The sequence below is a fragment of the Cyanistes caeruleus genome, chromosome 7, assembly GCF_971803275.1.
Source record: "Cyanistes caeruleus chromosome 7, bCyaCae1.hap1.1, whole genome shotgun sequence".
NCBI lineage: Eukaryota > Metazoa > Chordata > Aves > Passeriformes > Paridae > Cyanistes > Cyanistes caeruleus.
Genome location: NC_141707.1, coordinates 5,267,147 through 5,291,759, shown reverse-complemented (window position 1 = coordinate 5,291,759; position 24,613 = coordinate 5,267,147). Strand labels below are relative to the sequence as shown.

The window sequence follows — 24,613 nt, the reverse complement described above, 5'->3', positions numbered from 1 at the left end:
TCTGCGTCTCTGCACAAAACACGGTGCAGGAGAGAACGGCAGGAGGGGCCTGTGTGTCACAGCGCTCTGGATTTGTGACCCTTCAACTCCACAGAGATGCAGGTTTAGTGAAAAGGCAAAACTGTTTATTGATGGGATGCGACGCAAAGGGATGAGATGAGGGGCAAAAAAGGGGATGGGCAAGGTCTGAGGGCGGGGGGATGGAGCTGTGAAAAGGGATGGAAACTAGTGGGAAAAAGAAGGGATGGGCAGTGTCTGAGGGCTGGAGGCATGGAGCTATCAAAAGGGAAGGAGAATGGAGGGAAAAAGAAGGGATGGAAAGTGTCTGAGGGCCACAGGGAGGGAGGTATTCAAAAGGGAGGGAAACTGAAGGGAAAAAGAAGGGATGGGCAGTTTCTGAGGGCTGCAGGGACAGAACTATCTACAGGCAGGGGGAAAGGGCTGAAGCTATGCGAGCTTCCCACAGGCTCAGCTGTGCCAGTTGTCAGCTGTGCCTGGAGCTCCAGCTGGTCTCTTCTGGTTTCAGCATAGTCTCGTCTTCCATGGCATCTTATAGGAAGACTGGTTCTCCTAAAGCAGCAGACGAGTGAACTTCTGCTGTTCTTTCAATAAATGTCTGCTGAAAAACTGTGCTCCTCTGAGAAGGGTTGTCATCTCTTCTCAGGACTTGAAGTGCTGCAAGAGAGGGGAACAGAGCCACGATCAGAGCCCAGATCTGTGGCAATTCTAGGAGAAAGTCCTGCCAGGGCCATGCCAGCCTGCTCTTGCTGTGGCCACGAGAGTGAAGAGGCCAACAGGATCAGCTGCAAGGTCCTGGTCACCCCACCCAAATCCGCCCCCCATGTCCCTGAAATCTCTCTGTGATGTTCCCACAACACCAAGGTGTGCACATGAGGACAGAAGCTCTCTGCAGCTCACGCACGGATTGCAGCTCCCCCAGTGCCAGCCCCTCACTGCCAGCTCTCACTCACCCTCGATGAGGGCCTGCAGCTCTTCCTGCTACGCCCTCAGGTGCTTCCTGGCCGTCCCTGGGAACACAGAGCCTGTCAGGGCCCTGGCAGCACAGCTCCCTGCCAGCGGCGCTGCCAGCCCTGGGGCCACACGGCCTCCCGCCCCGGCAGGGCTCAGCCCCAGCCCTTGCCGCATCCTGACTCAGCCCAAGGGCACGGCTGCCAGAGGCCGGCAGCAGCCCCGAGGGCAGCCGGGGCTCCAGGGCGCCGGGCCCGGGTGCCGCTGCCGGGACAGCAGCAGCCGGGGCCGGGGCCGAGCTGCGGCGGGGCCGGGAGCCAGCCCGGGCTCGTGGCTCACCCATGAAGCTGACGGCGTTCAACAGTGGGACAATCTCTTCAGTCCTTCACAAGCAACACGGCTGCAGGCCTCTAATAAATCCATGAGCCTGACAGTTTGTTACTTTTCTCAAGGCTTGCAAGCTGGGAAGAAACAGGACGCCTTTCCTGTTCTCAGATAATGTGTAATCTACTTTCTTCCAGGCTTCCCAGCAATTTTCTGCACTTTCAGCCTTGCTTCTTTCTCACACTTACCCCTCTACCTTTGTATTTCCTTCTACTGTTTCCATTCCTGTTTTCACAGTGACAGCTCTCCACCTTCAGCTTTACACAACTTCATGTGTTTGGCTCAGGTGTCGGTGAATGAGACATCATGAGATACAGGAGGTTTCCCCATGTTGGGATTGATTTTCCTGGGGTTTGCAGGCTGTTCAAAGCATCGCTGCGCACTACATCTTCCCGGACTTTGTGTCATCTCCCAACTAAACAATCTCTTAGTTCAGTTGGGGTCCCTCTCAGAAAAGGTCTTAACACATTAAGAATCCTTTCTGCAGAGGCTGGGATCATTTCATCTGCACGTTTGTGTTTTGTTGGTAAGTAGTCAATTTTTGTAGCAGCAGCAGATATTCTTAGCTGACTATGGAGGGGTTGAGGTAGGTTCCCCTGTTTTTAGAATATGCAATTCTGCTGGTCGTTTAATGGGTTTTGTCAGGATGGTCTGGTCTGAGGTGCAGAAGGGCACTCACATGCCAGAATCCAAAACTTTCCATAGCACCTGTATGGGTTCTGACCAAGGTAAAGTTCACAGCCCTTCCAGTGCTGTGCTATGCATTGGTACCTGGGTGGGTGTTGAGAACAGACCAGTGTTTTGGCAACTGCCTGGCAGTGCTGTCCCTCTGACATTCCTTCCCACATCAAAGGGGATGGGAGTGGGCAAGATCCTGGGAGAGGACACAACCAAGCCAACTGACCCAAAGTAGCCAAAGGGATATTCCATACCTTATGACAGCAGCTCAGAGAGGTAATCTAAGAGAGAGAGGAGGAAGGGGGCGGGTATTTCTGAGTTTTCAGTGTTTGCCTTCTGGAGGACCCGTTACGCATGCTGAAGCCCTTCATTTCAGAAAATGTCCAAACATCAGATGGGAAGTAGAGAGTGACTTTTTTCTCTTCAGCCCGTGCAAGCACAGATCTCTGCTTAGTTCTTTATTTTACTGTAATAAAACTGCCTTATCTCACCCTGCTGGCTGTTCTCTGTCTTATTCTCTTCCCCGTCCCAGTGGGAAAGACAGTGACAGAGCGACAGTGGACACCTGGCACCCAGCCAGGGTCGACCCACTGCAGTCGTTTAGGCACCCAAATGTGGGGCGATATAAAGTTGGTGACATGGACTATAGCAGGAACCTGGAGAAGCCAGGATGGAACTGCAGAGGAGTGCAGGCCCGGGGTGGCAAACAGTTTAGCAATGAGCTCAAAGCTGTGGGAGGAGCAGCATGAGGCTGGGCAGACCCAGAGATGTTGAGCTAGAAGTGTACTAAAAATCCAGAGCAGCAGCAGAAACAGCAGGGTCTGGGCAGCCCTGGAAGGAGAAAAAAAAGGTGGAGGGGGGCTTTGTTTTTGGGTGTTCCCTGGCTGTCACCTGTGTAATGCCCTGGCAACAGCAGCAGCTGCTGGGCTCCCACAAGCAGCCTTGAAACGCTCCCTTACAGAGGTGGTCGGGGTCCCTGTTTTCCCCTCAGGCACCCAAGCACATGGTGAGGATCCCTCCCAGAATGATTGGGTATTGAAAGGACCCAGTTACATGGCCACACCTGGGAGCAGAGGCTCACCCACATTAAAGAGACACAGAGATGGAAAAGTTCTGCAGTAGCAGTGGATCCTCTGGGCAGCAGCAGTCCAACACCAAAACCTCAACCATCTGCCCTTTGAGCCGTGTCCCCCAGCTAAGAGACAGCCATAACCCCACTGCCTGTCCCTCCTCCCCCAGGCACGACTCCCAAAAGCTCCTTTCCCTTGGCTGACTCCTTAGTGTGGGATGTAGGAGGCCTCGGCCACGTCTTTTGTTTCTTCATGACCTGTATTTGTGGCCCGGACAACCGCTGCCTTCACAGAGTCTTCCTTTCAGATGGGAAACAATTCCCTAAAGCATCGAAACCAAAAGAAGGGCCTGTACTTTGCTGTACTGAAACAAAATCAAATGCTAAAAATTAGCTAAAATACAGAATAAAAAAAAAATAAATTCTTAGTTTATAATGGCTCAGCTCCTTATCAAATTCAGGGATCCCTAAATTTCTAGCTAAATACAATCTCACTCATTTTCAACATGTAAACAAGACAGCCAGTCCTGTCCTGCTGGCTCCCAGCAGCGCCTTGCAGCAGTCCTGCATCCACATCAGGATGCTGGCCCGCACAGGGCTGTCCTGGAAACTAAGGCAGCTGACTTGACGTTTGTGCAGGTACCCAGAGGCCAAGCCCAGCGGTGTTCCCTCAGGATACAGCAGTCCTGAGTGATCTCCCCTGACGTCACCCGCTCCTTGTGGCACCAGTTGCTTTCCTGTGCAATGTTCTAGCTGCCCCAAGAGTAAAGAGGGAGCTGGAGAAAGAGCTTGCCAGGCTGCTCTCCATCCTTTCCCAGCAATCCTGCTTAAGGGGAGAAGTCCAAGCTGAGCTCAAATGTGTAAATGGAAAAGCCGTGCACAGGAAGGGTCAGTGGGAAGGATGATCCAGGAACCATTGGCCTGGCAGCCTGAGCTTGCTACCGTGGAAGGCCTTGGAGCAGATCCTGCTGAGTGCCATGCCACGGCATGTGCAGGGAACCAGGGGCTCTGCTGGAGGGTGGGAAAGCTCTGTGGAGGGATGGGAACAGCTGGGGGTCCTGGTGGGGTGTTGAGGAGTTCTGTGAGCATGTTTTGGGGGGTGTTGGTATTGGTGGGTGTGTTGGGGAAGGAGTTGCCTGGAAGTGAGAGGTCTAGGCTGGAATTTGAGTCAGTTTAACAGCATCATCCGTGGTTTAGCACAGCCTTGCTTATGGAGGACATAAGGAATATGTGTGACTTTTCCTGTTAGTGGTCCTGGTTCTCATGCAAAAAAGAAGAGGGGAGAGCTGAAATTTATTGGCCACCTAGATATCTGTACCAGGGGGAGGATTAGCCTTTTTGCAGTCGACTCAATTGTTTGGACTACTTTTGTAATACTGAGTGGACTTTGTTTCCTTGAGAGCTTTAATCCTTCAGAGAATTAGGATATTATCATCCCTCCATAGAAAAGCAAAGGTTTGCAAACCAAAGAATGGCCTTTTTTTAGCCTCTGTGCAGTGTTATATTTTGTAATGTGACTCTCAAAGGATGATGTTAAGGCAAAGGACTTGCTGCTTTGAGATGGGAAGCAAACTTGCACATCTTTCACATTCTCCGGCCACTCCAATTAATTGGTGAAGTCTGCCAGATCCTTCTGTGCCTTCCCAACAAAGATGTTTTTTGAGGTGCATGAAATGACTTCAATGGGAAAATAATTCCAATTAATGTAATTAATCTGACCAAGACTAAGAGTTGCCAGCAGTTGTTCCAAATGTTCCTGCCAAGACCCCTGCAGGAAGGAGCCCAGCCCCCAATGCACATGGGCTTTGGCTTTGGCCCTGTGGCACAGAAACCCCCCAGGGGCACAGGTCTCTGGGGCAGGAGAAGGGCACCAGCACTGCCAGGGCTCGGCTGGGGTGGCAGGTCTGCCTCGGTGGGGACTCTGCCACACCTGCTGATTTCAGTGCTGCCAGGCCCCTGTACAGATTCTGTGCAAGGCCCCGTGCCCTTCCTGCTGCGCCTGCGTCGGCAGCCCTGGGGGCTCCTTCTGCTGCCCTGAGCCTGCAGAGCAGGGCAGCGTTTGCTGATGGTTTGAGGTGTTCCTAAAGATCCTGTCTTAGACACTTTGGGCAAGGGATTCCTTCCAACCTGGGCCACTTTGGGGGGGATGGGGGCGGAACCGGGGCAGGTGGCAGTGCGTGCAAGGGCCCTTTGTGACACGGTGCAGAATGGTAACCGTGGAATGGAAAGAGACAGGATGTCCAAGGGCCCTTTGTGACACATGGTGACATAGGGGCTGTCCCAGTGCGGTGACAGGGCCATGCCCCAGTGCTCAGTGCACGCGACGGGACAGGACGCGCCAGAGCGGTGCTGTGAGGAGCCCCCACACAGCGCACTCGTTTGTGTCTAACCCGGAGATTTTCCAAGGCGTTTCTTCTACAGGTGACCTCGTGGCAAGACTGCGGGCCTTGGTGGCCCGTGGCTTTCCCGAGGGTTTTCTTTTGCAGGTCCCCGTGGGGCAAGACTGCGGGCCTCGGTGGCCCGTGGCTTTCCCGAGGCTTTTCTTTTGCAGGTCCCCGCGGGGCAAGACTGCGGGCCTTAGTGGCCCGAGGCTTTCCCGAGGCTTTTCTTTTGCAGGTGCCTGCGGGGCAAGACTGTGGGCCTTGCTGGCCCGTGGCCTTCCCAAGACTTTTCTTTTGCAGGTGCCTTCAAGGCCAGACTCCGGTACTTGGTGACCTGGAGCTTTTCTGAGGCATCTCCCATCCTTCTGACCTCTGTCCTCAAGGTGAGACTGTGGGACCTGGTGACCACAGTCATTTACAAGGAGCCTCAAGTCATTGTGGCTGGAGCCCTCGAGACCAGACTGCAGGACTTGCTGTCCTGTAGCCTTCCTGAGGCTTCTCTCTCACAGGTGCATTCAAGGCTCAACTGCACAGTTTGTTTTCTCAGTTTGATTTCCCAAGGCATCTCGCTTTAAGGTGCCTTTGAGGCAGGATTCCATCATGGCAGGCAGATTCCTCAACCTGTTCAAAGTGTTCCGACGGAACAGAAACACAGACCATGGAGCTGCCTCAGCAGAACACCCTGAAGAGCTGGAGCAGTTCCAGCAAGGGCAGGATGGTGAGTGGCAGAGCTGGGCCACAGGGCTGATGGCTGCAGACAGCAAGATCCCATCCCATCCCATCCCATCCCATCCCATCCCATCCCATCCCATCCCATCCCATCCCATCCCATCCCATCCCATGTGGACATGCCCAAGGACAGGAGAGAAGAGGGGCTGGGGCTGACTCCCGCCAGTGGCCGTGCTCCATTCCCTGAGCCACCCCAGGGCTGTCCCTGCCTAGGGAGTGCAAGGCTGGGCTGTGTTCTCCGGCCTCTCCCGCAGTCCCTCAGCTCTGGCTGCTCTTTTCCAGATGCAGCCATGGACAAGAGACAAGAGCAGGAGCCTGCTCAGGGCCGCTTCCGCAAAACGCTGAAGGTACCTGCAGCCATCCCCACCTGGGCTGGGCCTGCTGTCACTGCTCAGCCCAGCTCTGCACATGGAGCACTCCTTGGAACATGCCCCTCTTCCCTGTCCTTTCTTCATTCTGCACAGAGGTTCCGCAAATTCCTGAGTATTGGGCATAGAAAGAACACCACCACAGCAGGAACAGAGGGCACAGCTGAGCCTGATTCTGGGCTGGAGGAGTTCCAGGCAGAGCCTGATGTCAGCCCAGATTCAGCTGAGCCCTCAGAAGTTTCTGAGACTGAAGTGAAGAATGACAGGGCAGAGGCTGACATGGCAGAGACTGAGGACGTGGCCATTCCAGATGATGACACCAGAGAGACTCAGGGCATCGCAAATGCTGACAGGACACCCACTCCCACTGTAAGCCAAGAGCTCATATGGGATTATTTCAAGGAAGCTCGTGTTTCTTCTGACATTGATGACAAGAGAGCTGCTTCTTCTGACCAGCAGGTAGCCAGCCAGGGGTCAGAAATGGAGGTCTCCCAGGATCCTGTGCCCCTTCAAGCCACATCCACAGGGCCCCCTCAGCCTTTGAGGCCAGCAGAGTGTGATGGGACGGTAAGCACTTCTTGGGGGAAGCTGGGGAAGTTGCTGCCTTGGACAGCGCTCCAAGTCTTCCCCATGCCTCCTCCAGGTGCCAGCTATTGTGAGGAACATTTACCAGAGTCTGGTGTCCTATGTCCCTGTGGATGCCAGTCAGCAAACTGACATAGTGAGGCTGGCTGAAGAAGACCCTATTGATGTGGTGCTGACCCTCCTGTGCTGTGCCCCATCGTGTGACAGGTATGGGGCCCACGTGCCTTGAGAGCTCAGGGCTCAGCGGCCTTTAGGGCCCATTGCCCTGCACAGCCTGTCCAATGGGCTCTGCCCAACAGGCAGAGAGGTCCAGGAGCCTCGGGCCCCTCTGTTTCCTGAGGCTGCTGCCAGTGCTCCCTCCCTGCCCCTCAGGGCACTGGGGCTCTATCACCTGGGACCCCACAGCTACACAGAGCATGGCTCTGTGACTGAGACACCCCTGACACAGAGCTCTGATCCCACAGAGCTGCTGCAGTGATGTGGCAAGCCATAGCCTCATCAGGACCAGCAGTGAAGAGAGTGGTGCCAATACTGCTCTGTGTGATGGAGAACTGGCCACTTTGCAACATCTGCACCTCTGATGGGGACAACAAAGATGTTTTTCCCTTGAGTGTGAGTTTCTGGAGCTGACCTTTGATCACCTGCAGCTTGCTTCCCCAGGAACTCTCCATCCTCTCCCTGCCTCAGGCACCGGGCTGAAACCTGGGCTAGGGGCAGGCTCAGGGGGCACCGGGCCCACTGCTCCCTCTGCATCTCCCCTCGGGCCCTGCCCCACGGACACCTCGGCACTGAGCGCTGTCTTGGTGTGATTCTTTTGCAGGCAACTCTGGTGCTCTGGGTGATGGTCCAGATGCCTCAGTGCCATGAGGCGATGGTCATTTATACCCCTCGCATTTTTGCGGCTCTGCTGTTCCAAGTTGTCATCACCACACAGCAGATGCCACCAGAGGAATTTGACAGCTTCTGGAGAGCATGCCAGGAGGAACACCACCTTCCCAGCAACCCCAACAGGTGCCAGTCCTCCTGTCCTTCCCATGCCCTTGTGGCTGACACCAGTGCACCCAGTGTGACCTGGCCTTTGCTCTGCACACAGCTTTGCAGTGCAGGCCATGAAGGCTCTGCTCTGCCGACTGGGGTGCTCCAAAGAGGTGATGGCTATGGAGCGCAAGGGTGGCTGGGACACGCTCCTCTGTGCTGACACCCAGCACAATGCCGTGGGTCTGCTGGCCAGGTAAGAGCCCCTTCCCCCCGCGGCCTCTGAAATGTGTGCCCTGTGCCCCTCATAGTCCCCATGGTCATGGCCAGAAGGCCTCATCACTGAGGGATGGCTGAGCAGACTGGAAACGGCTGATAGAGGAGGGTGCCCAAAAGAAGCCACCTCCCAAAGCACCCATGATCCCTCCAAGGATGCTGGGGAAAGGCCAGATCTCTGTGAGTCATTCATGGCAGAGATTTGCCCCTCCACACCTCAAGTCTTGGTGCTGTTTTCCCCCTGACAGGGAGATGTGCCATGGATTGGCCCCCTTCTGTACCCGCATTGCAATCCACCTGCTCAAGGCACTCGCCAGGGATAAGCCACCCTGGGATCTGTCCTCCCTGGCATTCCTTGTGGAGGTGAGCCCCATGGCCAGCACTACCTCGCGGAGCTGCCTGCCAGCCCTGTCCCCTTGCATAGCCACAGCTGCCTGGGACGGTGCCCGCGCCCTGTGCTGCTGCCTGGGCCCAGCCCTGCGCAGTTCCAGGCTCCTGCCAGCCGGCTCCGCTGTCACTGCCCTGTGCCTTTCAGGTCCTTGAGTACTTAGATTTGACTACATACGGTGACGGTATCCTTGAGATGGTGTCAAAGCACCTGCAGAGCGAGTGCAGGCAGAGGCGTCGCCTGGCGCTCAGAGGCCTCGTGGTGCTCAGCAAGGATCCCTCGATGGTGAGAACGGGGCAGCGGCTGAAGCTGTGCTGGGCAAAGCAGGCCCTTGGGCTGGCTGGGCTTCAGGAGCTGAGGCAGCTGCTCCCAGCTCTCCTGCCTCACCGGCCTCAGTGCTTTGGGACAGGCCTTTGACCTCTGGGCCCGGCAGCAGCAGGGTGGGGTTGCAGTGCCAGGGCGGTCTTGGCGCTGCAGCCGTTCAGGGCTTCCCAGCACAGTCTTGTGTTCCAAACAGGCCATAAGGATGTGCAGCCTGTCTCAACGCCTTCAGGACCTGCTGGGTGATGCAGATGGAAATGTGGTTGTCATGACCCTCCGTGTGTTCATCAATATGCTCAAGAATAAAGACATCGTGGTATGCAGCACCACTGCTCCAAAGCTGGCTCAGGCACTCATGCTGCTCTTTGATCACGTAAGGCTCTGTGCCCCCAGCCATGGGCATTGGCTGCTGCCCAGAAACTTTGTGTCTTACAGATTTCTGGGCCTTTGTCCAGACGAGCTTGGAGGAATCGGTATTAAGGTCTTTTTCATTTCTTTTCCTCCAGGGCCACAGCCATGTGCAGTTGCTCTCCCTTGACCTCTTCTTCATGACAATGGGCTTGGTTGTGGATGAGGGAAAGAAGCCTCTGGAGAAGATTTTGAACCAGAGCCTGCTTCCACTCTTCATCCACTGCCATGATGAGAACTGGCGTGTGGCAAAGGTGAGGTTTGCTGTGATGCCGGTGCATCCCTGGGAGGGGCATCGGCTTCCTCCTGTCGTGGAACCTCCCAGGCTGCAGCTTCCTCTGGGCCCTGTCAGCCAGACAAGAGTGCTGTGCCCTTGGCTGCAGTGCCATCTCTGCATCTCTGCTGCTCTCCAGGCCTCTCGGGAAACGCTGCTCCGTGTGGCCGACTTCCTCAAGAGGCGGAATCTCAAGCAGCTGGTGATGAAGGAGGAGCTGTGGAAGTTTGCTGACTGTCTGGTAAGAACGGCCTGGAGAAGCCCAAATTTGAGAGACTCCCTGCCCCCAGTGCTCAGTGTGTGGAGCTGGCAGCTGTGGCCCAGTGCTGCACCCATGGGAGCCAGCCTGTGCCCCACACACCGCTCCCTTCCCTGGGCTGCACGGCTTCTTCTCCAGGCTCCTGTGTCCACGAGCCGGGTGCCGATGGAGCCCCAGCCCAGTGGGGCTGCGGGCCTGGGGGGCAGCGCGGCTCCCCGGGCAGCAGCCGGCCCTCTGCCCCCTCCAGAGCCCCAGCCCAGTGGCTGCTGCCCGGTGCCTCAGGGCTGGGCGGGCACGGGAGGCCGGGGCTGGCCGCAGGCAGCGTCCGGCCGAGGGGCAGAGCCCGCACCGACCCTTCCCTCCTGCCGCTCTCTGCAGCTGGCACAGGACGAGAGCCGAGCGGCCGAGTACCTGCGCCGGGCCCTGCCGTACGTGGACAGCCCACAGGAGTCCCTGCGAGAGGCAGCCATCAGGTTCATCGGTGAGCCACGGGCCCGGGCTCCCTCCCCGCCCCGCCGCAGCTCGGCCCCGGCCCCGGCTGCTGCTGTCCCGGCAGCGGCACCCGGGCCCGGCGCCCTGGAGCCCCGGCTGCCCTCGGGGCTGCTGCCGGCCTCTGGCAGCCGTGCCCTTGGGCTGAGTCCGGATGCGGCAAGGGCTGGGGCTGAGCCCTGCCGGGGCGGGAGACCGTGTGGCCCCAGGGCTGGCAGCGCCGCTGGCAGGGAGCTGTGCTGCCAGGGCCCTGACAGGCTCTGTGTTCCCAGGGATGGCCGGGGAGCACCTGAGGGCGTAGCAAGAAGAGCTGCAGGCCCTCATCGAGGGTGAGTGAGAGCTGGCAGTGAGGGGCTGGCACTGGGGTATCTGCAGTGCCCGGGAAGGGAGCTGCAGTCCGTGCCCCGGCTTCGGACGGCTTCTCTCCCTGTGTGGACACCTTGGTGGTGTGGGAATATCACAGAGAGATTTCAGGGACATGGGGGACAGATTTGGGTGGGGTGACCAGGACCTTGCAGCTGATCCTGTTGGCCTCTTCACTCTCGTGGCCACAGCAAGAGCAGGCTGGCATGGCTCTGGCAGGACTTTCTCCTAGAATTGCCACAGATCCGGGCTCTGATCGTGGCTCTGTTCCCCTCTCTTGCAGCACTTCAAGCCCTGAGAAGAGATGACAACCCTTCTCAGAGGAGCACAGTTTTTCAGCAGACATTTATTGAAAGAACAGCAGAAGTTCGCTCGTCTGCTGCTTTAGGAGAACCAGTCTTCCTATAAGATGCCATGGAAGACGAGACTATGCTGAAACCAGAAGAGACCAGCTGGAGCTCCAGGCACAGCTGACAACTGGCACAGCTGAGCCTGTGGGAAGCTCGCATGGCTTCAGCCCTTTCCCCCTGCCTGTAGATAGTTCTGTCCCTGCAGCCCTCAGAAACTGCCCATCCCTTCTTTTTCCCTTCAGTTTCCCTCCCTTTTGAATACCTCCCTCCCTGTGGCCCTCAAACACTTTCCATCCCTTCTTTTTCCCTCCATTCTCCTTCCCTTTTGATAGCTCCATGCCTCCAACCCTCAGACACTGCCCATCCCTTCTTTTTCCCACTGGTTTCCATCCCTTTTCACAGCTCCATCCCCCCGCCCTCAGACCTTGCCCATCCCCTTTTTTGCACCTCAGCTCATCCCTTTGTGTCGCATCCCATCAATAAACAGTTTTGCTTTTTCACTAAACCTGCATCTCTGCGGAATTGAAGGGTAACAAATCCAGAGCGCTGTGACACACAGGCCCCTCCTGCCGTTCTCTCCTGCACTGTGTTGTTGTCTTTTAAAGCAAGGCAGACCCTTTGCCTGGTTCAGGAGCCAGCACAGTGACCAACACCCAGGCCACTCGGTCCACTGCACACAGACATCAATGTGATGGATGGCAAATGGTGTTTATTGCTGGAGAATTTGACATTTTATAACCTAGGGTCCCTGTGTTACTCCCATCTGCTTTCATCACAGCTAGGTGCTACTGGCTAATTGCAGGGCTAATTACTACACTAAAGATGAGGGGGGGGGGGGTTACTATCTTTCCCTTACATCCCAATATCTTCCGAGCGCTAGACCCTGCTTCAACATATTCCCCCCTCTCTATGCATAACTAATTTGCTAGAATATAATGTGTATTAGTCTTAAAAAGTTCTAACGTTATTTTCTATATATCTATCTCTAAACACTTTGCCTAACTTATCTATATTATAAAAAGTTTTAAAAGCAGATATTATAAACTTCAGTAAAATATAGGGTACACTATACTTAACTAAAAGGCTAAAACTTATAAAATAGATACTGCAGTTTTTCATTAGTAAGCATAAGGCACACGCAGTGACTAAGTGTATTTTTAGAGCATCTGTTGCCTTTCTACAAACAGAATGTTGACTCTTTCTAGTCGGCTCTAAACAAAAGATACAAGCTTATTTAAAACACACGGTTTTTCAATTATCTGCAAGTCTTCATCAGTTGTCATTTGTAGCTGAGACAGTCTCTGTTGTTGGGTGACGATGGCAGAGACACCTGTGGCAGCACCAGTTGCTCCCAGGTTAAGCAGCATCGCTATGGTCACACCTGTCACCAGTTCTGTTTTCTGAAGCCGGGTGGGTCTCTCTGCTTGCAGGCTCAACTCTTTATCCAGGTGGTACAGGACCCTGGGAACAATCACAACTTGCACAGAAAAATCGTTAGAAACAGCGAAGTTATAAACTGATAGGCATGTGGTCATCATTGTCTCGTTTGTGCTTATCAGCTGTTGCAGGCTGGAGCCTTGCCGTTTAGGATTTGTTGGTGAGAGAACTCTCTGTCTCCCCTCTGTCACCTGGACTGGGAACGCTAGCGCAGCTGAAGGGACCCAGCTGGCATATGGAGCTTTTATCTGTACCCAGTCTGTGAGAGGGGTATCCACTCTCTGTTCTTTTTTAGTGTGGAGGGGGATATTCTTGTTTATCTTTATTGTTTTCTCTTCCGAGGACTCAGCCTCCGACCATTCCTCGCTAGCGTCTCGATCGGAGTCAGAGCTCGACTGGCTAGCCACTTCCCATTTCCCGTACCTTTCTGTTGGGCTCCGGCCCCACCTACCACCCCTGTGGGCGGGCTGTTCCCTCCCTCTTGGCTCTCCTCGCCCTTCCGTCCACCCTCTACTCTGCCTTTCACCCCACCTTTCACTCCTCCCTTCACTCCACCTTTCACTCTGCCTTTCACCCCACCTTCTGTTCCTCCTTCTGCTCCCCCTCTCTCCCTCACATTCTTTTACATTCCTATCTTTCTCCCTCCGTACACTTCCCCCGCATCTTTCTTCTTCACATTCCTTATCTTTTCCAACCTCCTGACCATGTCCATCTCTCAATGCCAGCGTTTGTTCTTTGTTTTCACTAAGGATATTTCTTTCCCGCTTTATGTCTTTTTGCTCAGCGCCATTTTTAGGCACCAGGGAGGATGTTTCCCTCCGGGCTTTTCCCACGGCACCCCTAGCTTCTTCTGTTAACTTTCTCCAAAAGGCTTCTGCTCTTCGCTGTTTCTCTGAGAGCAGATAAGGATTTGGGGATTGAGGAGACGTGTCGCCCTCTTGGGCCCCTTTTGGCTCAGCTGAGCTGCTCTTGTGTGGAGGCTGTGAAGCCTGAGTGGCCGCTCTGACCCCAAAATTTGGGGTGGCCAACAGACAGTTTTTTGCCGCCCTCCAGATCTCTTTGGCAAGGGTTTTAGTACATCTGTCCCACACCTTAGGGTGGATAAACTTTACTAGCTGATTTATGACCCCAATATACAAAAGCCTTGCAGTAGCAAGAGTAAAAGAATTAGGTTTACAATTTAATTGCCATCTGACCTTTATCAAGGCTTTCATCTTCCTTCTGGACACAGGGACGTCTCCCTCGCCAGGACTAGTCCAGCTGGTCCTGACCGCTGCTCCTGTATTCCAGGCAACCCTCGCTTTCTGGGTTTGAATCCCGCTTTTTGAATTCTCACGGGTTTCAGCACCAAATGTTGTCTTTTAAAGCAAGGCAGACCCCTTGCCTGGTTCAGGAGCCAGCACGGTGACCAACACCCAGGCCACTCGGTCCATTGCACACAGACATCAATGTGATGGATGGCAAATGGTGTTTATTGCTGGAGAATTTGACATTTTATAACCTAGGGTCCCTGTGTTACTCCCATCTGCTTTCATCACAGCCAGGTGCTATTGGCCAATTGCAGGGGGCCTTACCATACACTGTGGAGGAGGGGGGTTACTATCTTTCCCTTACAACCCGATATCTTCCAAGCGCTAGACCCTGCTTCAACACCGTGTTTTGTGCAGAGACGCAGAGGAAGGAGCGCAGATCAGGCTGGAAAGGTCCCTGTGCTGAAGGTCCAGTTCCACAGCATTGTGGAGTTAAAGGTCTTGCTGAGCACCTTGAAGGCCTTGGATTTTGGAAGAGCCAAGCTGAGTATGCCCAGAACCCGGCTGTGAGGGATTCTGTGGCAAGCATGCACAGAGGGCAAAGGAGCTTGGAATGCCTGAGGCTTTCTAGAACAGCTTCCTGAAAGCACAGCAATGCTCCATCCCTGCACAGGATCAGGAAGAGGGTAGAACTGTTAGAGCCAGCAGAGAGATGGAGACTTCAGATGGCTCTTCTTTAGAATGCTGTTTATTCTATCGACTAGATTACAGCAGGGGGTCGTGGGTCAGCCTACAGCTGCTGGCTACAGGCAAGCCCTGAGTCCTGAAGCCCACTTAGTTCTGCTTACAGTGCATTATATCTCTTTCTTTTGCTGTGTGTATCATTGCATAACAACCAATCAGCATCATACACAATACCTTTACATGTACATATATCCTATCAAAACTGCTGAAATTACCATATATGTTAGTGACTACCTAATCATTTGAGTTAGTAATTAGATGATAAACTCTGAAAGTTGTTTTGCAGTGGAAAATTCTTTTTGCTTTGGTAAAAAATGTCTTTCTGTCTGCCTATGCTTTTTCACTTGGTAGAAAACATGCTTTGTTTGAAGGCCACTTAAAGCTGTTGGACTTCAGCCATAAAACCTCCTTCTAACTGACTAAACCTCTGTTCTAAACCTTCCAGCTTGACTAAAGCTTTGTTCTCTCGGTGGTTTCAGCAATAAGTGGCCCTACAAATGTCTTTTTATATATCCATGCTTGCTTTCATATCTAGAGAACCTTCTGGTAAGCATTCATATCTGTGAAAGTTTTCTGTTAAATTCTCATCCTTCCTAACATCTCCCCTGGCCTGATGAACAACACAGATGCTAGAAATCGTCTGATTCATCATTTGTGCACACATTGAAGTATACATGTGTCACAATCTGCTCACACAGGCGGGCGTCGTGAGAGGTTCGTTTGATCTCAGAGTGCAAAAAGGACACCAAGGGATTTCAGTTTAAATCACAACAGCAATAATGCATCTTTATTTTGGTGCCAGCATCATGGGTTATGCAATAGATGAGAAGGAGAGAAAGAGAGAGAGAGAGAGAGAGAGAGGAATAAAGAGGCAAAGTAAAGAGAGAATACGGGGGGGAGGTATCGCTACCAATGGACAAGATGGGGTCGCCAGTGTCTTCTTCCGTTGGGAACTCTCTCTCCAAAAGCAACTTAGAAAAGTCACCTTTAGAGTCTCAAGTTCCAAGGTGAGGGCAGTTGGCCAAAAGGTGGGGAGATGTATAGGCTATTGTGGTGTGACCCGTTGCTGTGGGAAGCAGGTGTGAGGTACTGAACAGGCCCCGCTCCTCACAAGTCCCTGCTCAGCAGCAGGAACGAAGGCAGTGTACCGTGGCAGCACAGCAAACACCTGCAAACAATCACTCTTGTGCTGTAGGTCGAGCACCCCTTCAAACAATGGCTTAGCAAGCATCCACCTCAACCAGGCCAGAACCCCTGCACAAAGTCCCCTGGGCTCCTCAGGGTCTCGGTCTCTGTTCTTGCCATGCTCGTGAGGCAAATGAGGGAAACTTCAGACCGTCTCTTACACCACCCCGTGACTCACGATCAGCGTCAAGAGGGCTCCTTTGTAGTGTTGTTACAAAGTCTTCACGTCTCCTCAAAGGTTGGTAGAGTACCCTAGTAAACAGAGACAGAAAATCAGACAGAAAAAGAAAAGTAGGAAAAAGATAAGGGCAAGAAAAAGGGAAAGACAAAAGTAAAGAATCAATTTTCAATTAAAATAAACATTCATCTTCTTATTACAAAGAATAAGTAATTTCAATTAATCAAATAAAACCCAAATAAACAATTTCAGGCAATTTCTTTATCACGAGGGACAATTTCCTATTTTTACTTTTCCAAAATTTCAATTAAATCCTGCTGAAGCAACAGTTGCTTTACGTGAGTGAGGTTCATCCCAATAGAGGTAGGCAATAAATGGTGCATCAGTGTGTAAATGGACTGTAAAAGGTGGTAAGAAATAACTGGGACTACATAAGAAAAATCACCTCCTGCAATCTTAGTAAAATTACAAACACAAAAATTTGAATGATTTTTTTGTATTCACTACTAAGATTTCTAGAAGTACACTATCACAAGCAGTTCTCAAACATGCACATCCACGTCCTATATGCACAAGTAGTTTCAGAAGTCTCGGTAGGATGATTTCAGAGTTGCAGATATTTTGTTCCATGTCCAAACAAATATCTTGAGCTCTGGTTGCATTACTTTCACAGATAAACCCTTGTTGTTCCCAGAAAATACAGTTTCCAAATTAACGGTGAATTAATTATTAATGAAGTTTCCAAACCAACAGTTTGCCACTTCTCACCAATTTGATGAGCCCATTCCTTGTGCTCCAAAGGATAGAGAGCTGCTCCATCATGATTCAGCCCTAATGCAATGACAGGGAATATTGAATGCGCTGAAGCATTCCGTATAGTCAGTACAAAGGCTGTGGCTGTGTTTGTGCTGGGGTCACAGGAAAAATTTACTTGGTTAAGAGACCATGCCAGATTAAACAATATTTGTTGTTGGCCAGTTTTTCTGATTATACATGGCCCGATTTCAAAATTTCTCGGGCTCAGTATAACCGAAGGTTGGGTGGTGGTAGGTGTAGATGTTACAACATTGACATCAAGTTCTCCCCAGTATTTGGTTTTGTTTTTCCCACACACGATTTGATGGGAAAATTGTACACCAGTCAGCTTTAGCCAACAATTCTGATTTTGAATTTCACAAAACAGAACATGGCCATGAGGTCCTGTGCCATAACTGTATACAGGTTCAATGAGGATTCAGCAATTAATTTTCAGGTTATTGTCACATCATCACCTTGCATTCCCATAAAGGGAGGGAAAACATTATGTTTGTCATCCAGCACTGGGGGGTGCTTACACCATGGTATGTGATTACTGCACTCAGTGCCACTGCATTCATTTTGAGTCTATGAATTAGACCTTTCAGACCTGACTGATGTGTCAGGTCATTTTGCTAATTACATGTTACAGAGGTTGATTTGGTTCAAGTGAAATGATACCAACAGTCAGTAGGTTGGTTTTTACAAAGCTTTGTAATTTCCACCTTGTTGGTACAGGGGTCCAGGGTATAGTAATTAATATTTTTCTGATGACAACACAGTATGAGGGGGGATTGTTTGTTCCATGACCACTCTGCTGTGGCGCAGAGTTTTGCCATGATGTTGGGTGCAAATTGCTTGTCACATCTGATTCTAGAAAATTTCCAACGATTGCAATGGTGGAAGCTTTCTCATAAGGAGACTTTTCCACTTTTCTGCATCCTACCTTAATTTCTTCACCAATTGTTCCAGTTATCACTCTGGGCCAATCTTTTCGGTCCCAACCCCAGTCATGTTGACGGTATGTACCTCAAGAGTCGTGTAGTACTACGGTCACTAGGTTTGGGTGACGGCTTCTGGGGTAGGATCCTAGAACACATCAGGTGTACCTGATGGTAGCTTCAGACCACGGCCACTCAGCCGAGTTTTGGCCATGGTGTTGTGGTAAGATGCAGACAAGTATCTTACCATAGTAAGTACTTACTATTTAATACTAGTATTATCATGGTTTATCTGGTCTTCATGGCCCTCGGTGTTCTTCTGTGGAAAGTGAACACAACAGAGTCTGCCCCCAAAAGGCAGAAACTTAAAATGATGGAATTACCCAGCATGTGTTGATCCAATGCTTTTTTCCCAGAGTGTCGGAGGCCACCCATGCATATTTATTTGGAGAGGTTTTTAGTACTAGTGGTACTTGCCCTACACTAGGAAGGTCCACCAGGGCAGGTTGTCCAGGGTAGTGTGCTGGATCCTTAGGGTCACTTGGTCCTCATAGAGTGGGAATTATGCTTGGGGCTTTTGGACAAAAGGCAGTGATTTTGGGACACCTGTTTAATCCCCATCTGTCATTTACATTTTTTACAGCTTCCCTTAGCCAAAGAGCCCAACTTCCCTCCTGTGGTTTAAGGAGCCACTTCAGGAAACCATTGGTTCTTTCTACAATCCCGTTATCTTGAGGGCGGTAAGGGGTGTGAAAAGTCCATTTTATTCTTTCACCATTTGCCCAATCCTGTAAAATTTTGGCAGTGAAGTGGGACCCGTTATCAGATTGACTTTCTTGTGGTTTTGGGAAAATTCCAAACCACCCTTGCAATGCTTTGACAGTATTATCTCCTGTAGTTCTTTTCAAAGCTTGGGCTTGGATAATCTCCACTCCTACCAGCACAAAGTGTTTACCACCTGACTTCTTCAAGGGACCAATATAATCCACCTGCCACGCATCCCATAAGCCTTTACCCTTTCTTAAGTGCATAGGTCATCTTCTCAAGGATGGCTCTGCAGTCATCTGTGACATTGCTTGCAGGCTGATATGCAAGTTTTACACATTTCCTTGGTGACGGGCCAGCTGTCGGCAAGAGCTTCTTTGTAAAAATCTTTGGCAACTGAGTGCCGTCTTTTTACCTGCAGCCATTCCAAAAGGTGCTCCCAGTCCTCTGAAATTTGTTCTTCTCTCAGGCTGAAACATAAACTTTGAAGAATTTAAGATACTAGAAAAGCTAAAGCCTTAATTAAAATTAATCCTTACGTGCAACAAATGTATTTGTGGTTTTGTTTGTATGTTTCCACAGAAAAATTTGTCCTAAGAGTGTGTGCTCTTAAGTTTTGAGCAGGAGGAGCAGCGTAAGCTGCCGGTGGTTTGTGTTTTAAGCAGTGCCAGGAGCGCACTGGGAGTTAATAGTTTGTGTCTTGAGGTGAAAATGTGGTAACAACAGGATTGCTGGTTTGCTGTGTTTTGGGAGCCATGGAGGCTCCCATTTTGTTTGATTTGTGATTAAAAAGCGGCCTGGTAGGTCGCAGTTTGTGGTTTTGGCCACGGGTTCAGGGACAAGAAAGGTCCTGGCGAGAGCTGTAAAGGTTGATTTTGGGTCCCAGGAATTTATGCTGAAAGTGTGGAGTGACAAAGGTAGCAGGAAGCGGTATTAGCTGCTGGGGATTTGTGTGGCTAGGCGAGGGCCGAGGGGGGCTGGGCAGAGTGATTTGTGTCACAAGCTGAGAGAGGCTCAGCAGAGGTGATTTGCAGCAGCCGGTGCGCTGTTGGGCTGGTTGTTCTTGTAATATGTGTTAGTATAATTTGCGTTTTCTTGTACACATAGAAAATCAAGTATACAAACAGGTTTTCTGTGAAAAACAGAAGCAACTTGAGATTGCAAAAGCAGCTGCTGGAAAACCAGGAATTTGCAAGAAAATGACTCAGCAATTAAGGTAACATCGGGTAGAGGAGGGTCCACTCAAGCAAGATAAGTGCTCTACTGACTTGGTGATTGACGCTCGATGCTGACTTGATCTGATTTTCTCGGACCATGCATCTCAATGTCGGTTTCCATAAAAAAACTACACAGACTAAAAAAAAAAACTTCACCACGATTCTACATCTCAAAGCCTGCTTCCCGATAAACCACTCAAACTTCATCTCCTTCTCAGAAAACTCATCAGCAGTCCAGCAGCAGAAATATGAATATCTAACAACACAAAAACAAAAAAAAAGAAAAAGAAAGCAACTGGAACTGCATAGGCTCAAGATGAAAAAACTGTATAAAACACAGCTCTCCAAAAGACAAGTTGTGAACTTGGGAGAATCAGTGTGACAAAGGCCGATTCAGAGTTCACCCAGCGCCGATCACGGGCTTCACTCTGACAGTGATTGTAGTTCTTTCCATAATTCGATTTTACAAATTTTTCAATAAAATCCTTATTGATAAAATGAGGCTGAATTTCATTTGTAACATTCTGAAATGGGAGAGGCTTGGAACCAGGAGAGGCTTGAGTGGCAGAGCCAGTAATGTGCGTAGCATGAGACATAAATTGCGTGTGTGTGCGTGCCCTGAAAGGCCAGAGGAAGTGCGTGTTTGAGACGTGCTATCAGCACAGGGCGAGTGGGGAATCCCAATCTGTGGATTCGCTCTGGGCGACTGCAAGCAGCTAGAGAAGGACAGGGTGATTGGGGTGTGTGTTTGATTGTATGAAACCCCTTTAATAAAATCTCCCCGTCTCCCCGTGGTTGGGTTGTGATAAGCATTTTTGAGGAGATGCCACCATCTAGTGACGGGAGTTAAACTGCTGACTGTTACCGTTTCTTAATTAAGCTTACATGCCTAGGAATCAGGGGTCTTGGAGAGCCATGGAGAAAGAATTTCTCTTTTTAAAGAAAGGTTGTGATTGTAACCCTTGGATTGTGTTTTGCTGTGCAGTCTGTCAGGAGCCTTGGCTCTGAAAGGTATTTAGGTGGAGGATCCCCAAGTGGGGACTCTGTATCCTTTGTAACACAAAAGAGAATAAAGAAAATAAAGCCACCCAGATAGCGATAAAAATCTTACTAGGAACTGGTAAAGTAACCCATGGCAGCAGTGAGATATTTGAGTTATTAGAGAATGGAATTTTGGGGACCCTAAAGAAACTAATTGACATTCTTGGGGTTGAGTGTGCCCAAGATAATTGGGTACCTGAATATTACGAAGTGAAACTCCAAAGTTGGGATAAAGAAACATTGTGAGAAAAAGAACTTCCAGGATGGGAGCAAATGAGAGTAAAGGAATTCCTAGGAGTAGTCCTTTGGGATGGCTTTTAACACATTGGAAAGAACTAGTGGGATATGCTGATGCAGAAAGCAAGAGGGAGCTTGTTAAGTTCTGTACACAATGGTGGCCACTATATAGACTGGATGGTTTTAAAGGTAGCTAAAGACCTAGCTGAGGATGATTGTAGGACAACACAGGAGGATGTTAAGGATGTATTTCCCCTTCAAGATCCTGGCTGGAATCCCAATGAACAAGGGGGACTAAGACAGTTACAAAGATATCAGAAATTAACAGTAAAAGGGCTGGAAAGAGCAATTCCCAGAACTATAAATTAATCAGCTCTATATGCTATTAAACAAAGTCCTCCTCAAACACCTTCTGAATTTTTAGATCAACTGCGCGATGCAATGTGGAAACATACCAGCCTGGACCCAGGATGGAGTGAAGGAATGCAGTAGCTAATAAATTTGTTTTTAGGACAATCCACAGAAGACATCAGGAGGAAGCTCCAGAAGATCGGAGTCCCAGAGAGCCAGAATCTGGAAACCCTGGTGGATGAAGCCTGGAGGGTCTTTAGCAATTGAGAAGAAGGGTATAAACAGGGGATGAGAAAATTGGTGGCATTAGTGAAGGAGGGGGAGAAAGAAAAACGTCAGCAAGGTCCACCAAAACGAGGACCACCCCAACTGGGAAGGGATCAATGTGCATTTTGCAAGAGATTTGGACACTGGAAAAATCAGTGTCCAGAAGTAAGAAAAGGAGATGAGCAGAGAAAAGATGATCGGAAAGGAAAGGGGGAGGTTGCTCATGTAAAAGAAGACTGAAGAGGACCGGAGTGCCCTACCCCAGGTGACCCTCTGGTTATAGCTCCCAATCGCGGGAATAAAGAAAAAGAAGTGGGATTTCTAAGAGATACAGGAGCAACATTTTCAGTGTTGAATAAGGTTCTAATACCTGTGATAGTAAAAGGTTTTAAAATCTTAGAAAATTCAGGGACTTATAAAGAAAGGTAGGCTTGGCAAGCCCTGGGAAAAGTAGGCCCTGGGAAATGTTAGGCTAAACATCATGTCAAAGTGCATGTGTGTAGTCAGTAGATGATAAATTGTTAGATGTGATTCGAAATAATTATTGTTTATAGAACAAGAGGAACAATGTTAGGAGGCTGGGGAGAATCACAAGAAATCCATGCCTGGGTAAAAACAATGCATGCAATAGAACAATGGAAGTTTAATAATTAAGATGTAAGTTATATAATGATAGAGTATAAAACATGTTAATTTCAAAACCAAGTCGGGTCAGCTTTGGGTATGTGTACCCCTGACACCCAGAGCTCTTCAATAAAGCACCTTCATATAATCATTCCGTGATTATGTGTGTTCCTGAATGCTAACAGCTCTGTTCCTCTCTTCCAGCCCTTGAAGTTATGGCACACAACATCAGCCCCGCCATCAGAAGCCTGGCAATTCAAAAGTTTTATATCCTCCAGGCAGTAGAGAGAACTCAATATTCCATCTTTGGAAACCTGCAAGATCAGCTCCACATGGCATAGAGGACACGGTCTCATCTCTCAGGCCTTGACTGGATGCGCTGCTGGAGCTCTGCTGAGAGCTGATCTGGGAGGCTCTGTCTGCTGGGGCCACCTGAGCCAGCCAGGATTTTATTTTTCTGCAAAATTGTTCTTTCCTTACTTTTGTTTTTGTTTACTATGTAAATATAGGATAGGTTCTAAATATACAGACTCCCAAGAGCTTTCTTTTGCTGCCCAAGGTCTGCAGGATACCGGAGAAGAGAGGGAAAAGGGTGCTCGTGCTCAGCAACCTGCCAGGGTGTGCAGTGGTGCAGGGAAAATGGCCAGAAACCCCTTGGCCTTTGGTGGTTCTGCTGAAGGCACAAGCCCTGTCCCAGCCAGGAAGCGCCATCTGTGTCCTCATGCCCGTGTGGTGCTGGCTGGGTTGCTGAGGGCTCCCAGGTGCCTCTTGATGCAGCTCCTCTGGAGCTCCTGTGGGGCTGCGGCGCTGCTGGCGGGCCACGCTGGGGGAGACCCTGAGGGAACAGGCTGCTGGGAGGCCATGAAGGGATGAGGGGCTGTGGAGGCCCTGACGGGACAAGGCCGTGGGAAGGCACAAGGGGGATGTGTGAGGGAGTGGGTGTCAGGAGACTCCAAGGGGACAGGAGGCCCCTGAGGGGCCGGGGTGGTGGGAAGACCTGAGGAGCTGGGTGTCAGAGGCCATAAGCAGCCCCCGGGCAGCCGCCTGGTTCCTGACACCCGGCTGTTCTGGCGCTTCCCCAAAATGTCTGCCAGGCCTGCAGCAGAAGCCCTTGGGGCTGGGACAGTACACCTCCAGGAGGGTGGGGTCAGCCCGAGGTGTGCTCAGGCTGGGCTGGCTGGGGACATGGAGGGCAGGGGGTGCTGCCAGGCCACGGCCACTGGGTGCCTGCCATAAGGGGCAGTGGGCAGAGGCAGGGCTGGCGGCCAGGCCGGGCCCTCGCGGCTGCCCAGGCCACGCTGCTGTGACCGAGGCCCCCCTGACACAGAGCTCGGGGCCCGCAGAGCTGCTGCCACCATGGGGAGGGCGGCGGTGTCTCCTCCAGCAGGGCTGCCCAGTGGCTGCTGCCCAAGCGGCTCTGGAGCCCACAGAAACAGCAGCAGAGTGTGCACAGGAACAGCAGCAGCCCCAGCGTCGGCGCCTGCGAACTGAGGTGTCCGCAGCAGCCGGCTGCCAGACAGGGGGAGGCTGTGGGCACAGCTGCCTTTGGTTTGGCAAAAGGCCTCAGCAGAATTGGCCACAATGGCTTTCTCTTGGCTTGCCAGCCTCACAGCAACGCTTGGCAGCTTCAGCTGCAGCCTGTGCCCGTGACTGACTTGGATGGCCGTGCTTGAGGGCGGGCTCGCCTTCCACACTCCGGTGTCCCAAGGCAGCGGCCTTGGTGCCATCGTGACACGGAGAGAGAGAGACTCAGGACATGAGAACACAGGAACAGCCTGTTTGGCTCATTCTTGAGTTTGCTGCTCCTGCCTAAAATAATCATCAGGAATATATGCTGACGTAAAGTTATAGCCGAACACCAAGGACTTTTTCTGTAGTGTCTAAACTAATGTAGAACTAAAACCTCGTGTGACTGTTCAGAGACTCTAAAATGCAGGGTGAAAATGACAGCTTTGGTTTGTAAGAGTCCTAAAAATTTTGACATCTGATTTTTCTAGTCAGGGATTTTAATTCCAATGTGGAAACTACAAAAATATTAAAATTTGTTTTCATTGGCAACCCCTTTGAAATGGCATCAGCACACCTACAGGTGTACTGGGGGCAGTACTTGGCAATTCATGGCTTCAGTTGTGGGAGATAAATATTTTGTCTGGGTTCACCCTGAAGTTTAAAGTTTTCCCAGGGCTTTGATTGACTGGTCACTGCAGGTAACTTTAATAAATGCAAAAGGATGTGAAAGCACAATTTCTGGAGAATGTGCACTGGGGATAGAGAGAAAACCTTGAAAACAGTCAGCAGGCTCTGAAAAACTTAAA

General features: G+C 51.0%; 1 protein-coding gene and 1 long non-coding RNA gene across 9 annotated transcripts in view; one reads left to right on the top strand and one right to left on the bottom strand.

The window, feature by feature from the left end:
- The first annotated feature begins 5,344 nt into the window (after window positions 1–5,344).
- LOC147652129 (maestro heat-like repeat-containing protein family member 7) overlaps window positions 5,345–24,613 on the top strand; it is an 83,395-nt gene continuing 64,126 nt past the window's right edge. Inside the window, exons 1-15 of one of the 8 annotated variants that reach the window (XM_086897723.1) lie at window positions 5,345–5,864; window positions 6,029–6,199; window positions 6,493–6,557; window positions 6,675–6,947; window positions 7,038–7,145; window positions 7,222–7,370; window positions 7,628–7,775; window positions 7,984–8,174; window positions 8,257–8,394; window positions 8,663–8,777; window positions 8,950–9,087; window positions 9,320–9,496; window positions 9,630–9,785; window positions 9,945–10,046; window positions 10,443–10,545. In XM_086897723.1, coding sequence (XP_086753849.1) covers window positions 6,082–6,199; window positions 6,493–6,557; window positions 6,675–6,947; window positions 7,038–7,145; window positions 7,222–7,370; window positions 7,628–7,775; window positions 7,984–8,174; window positions 8,257–8,394; window positions 8,663–8,777; window positions 8,950–9,087; window positions 9,320–9,496; window positions 9,630–9,785; window positions 9,945–10,046; window positions 10,443–10,545 — 1,981 coding nt within the window. In that variant the 5' untranslated portion in view covers window positions 5,345–5,864; window positions 6,029–6,081. Of the gene's footprint in view, window positions 5,865–5,965; window positions 6,200–6,492; window positions 6,558–6,674; window positions 6,948–7,034; window positions 7,146–7,221; window positions 7,371–7,627; window positions 7,776–7,983; window positions 8,175–8,256; window positions 8,395–8,662; window positions 8,778–8,949; window positions 9,088–9,319; window positions 9,497–9,629; window positions 9,786–9,944; window positions 10,047–10,442; window positions 10,546–24,613 lie in introns of all 8 variants that reach the window. The other 7 variants (XM_086897726.1, XM_086897722.1, XM_086897724.1 and 4 more) reach the window with 7 other exon arrangements.
- On the bottom strand, window positions 15,457–23,850 carry LOC147652135 (uncharacterized). The gene is made up of 2 exons (XR_015289274.1): window positions 18,060–23,850; window positions 15,457–16,134 (listed from the first exon to the last, which is right to left on the bottom strand). It is a non-coding gene; the product is annotated as an uncharacterized LOC147652135 (long non-coding RNA).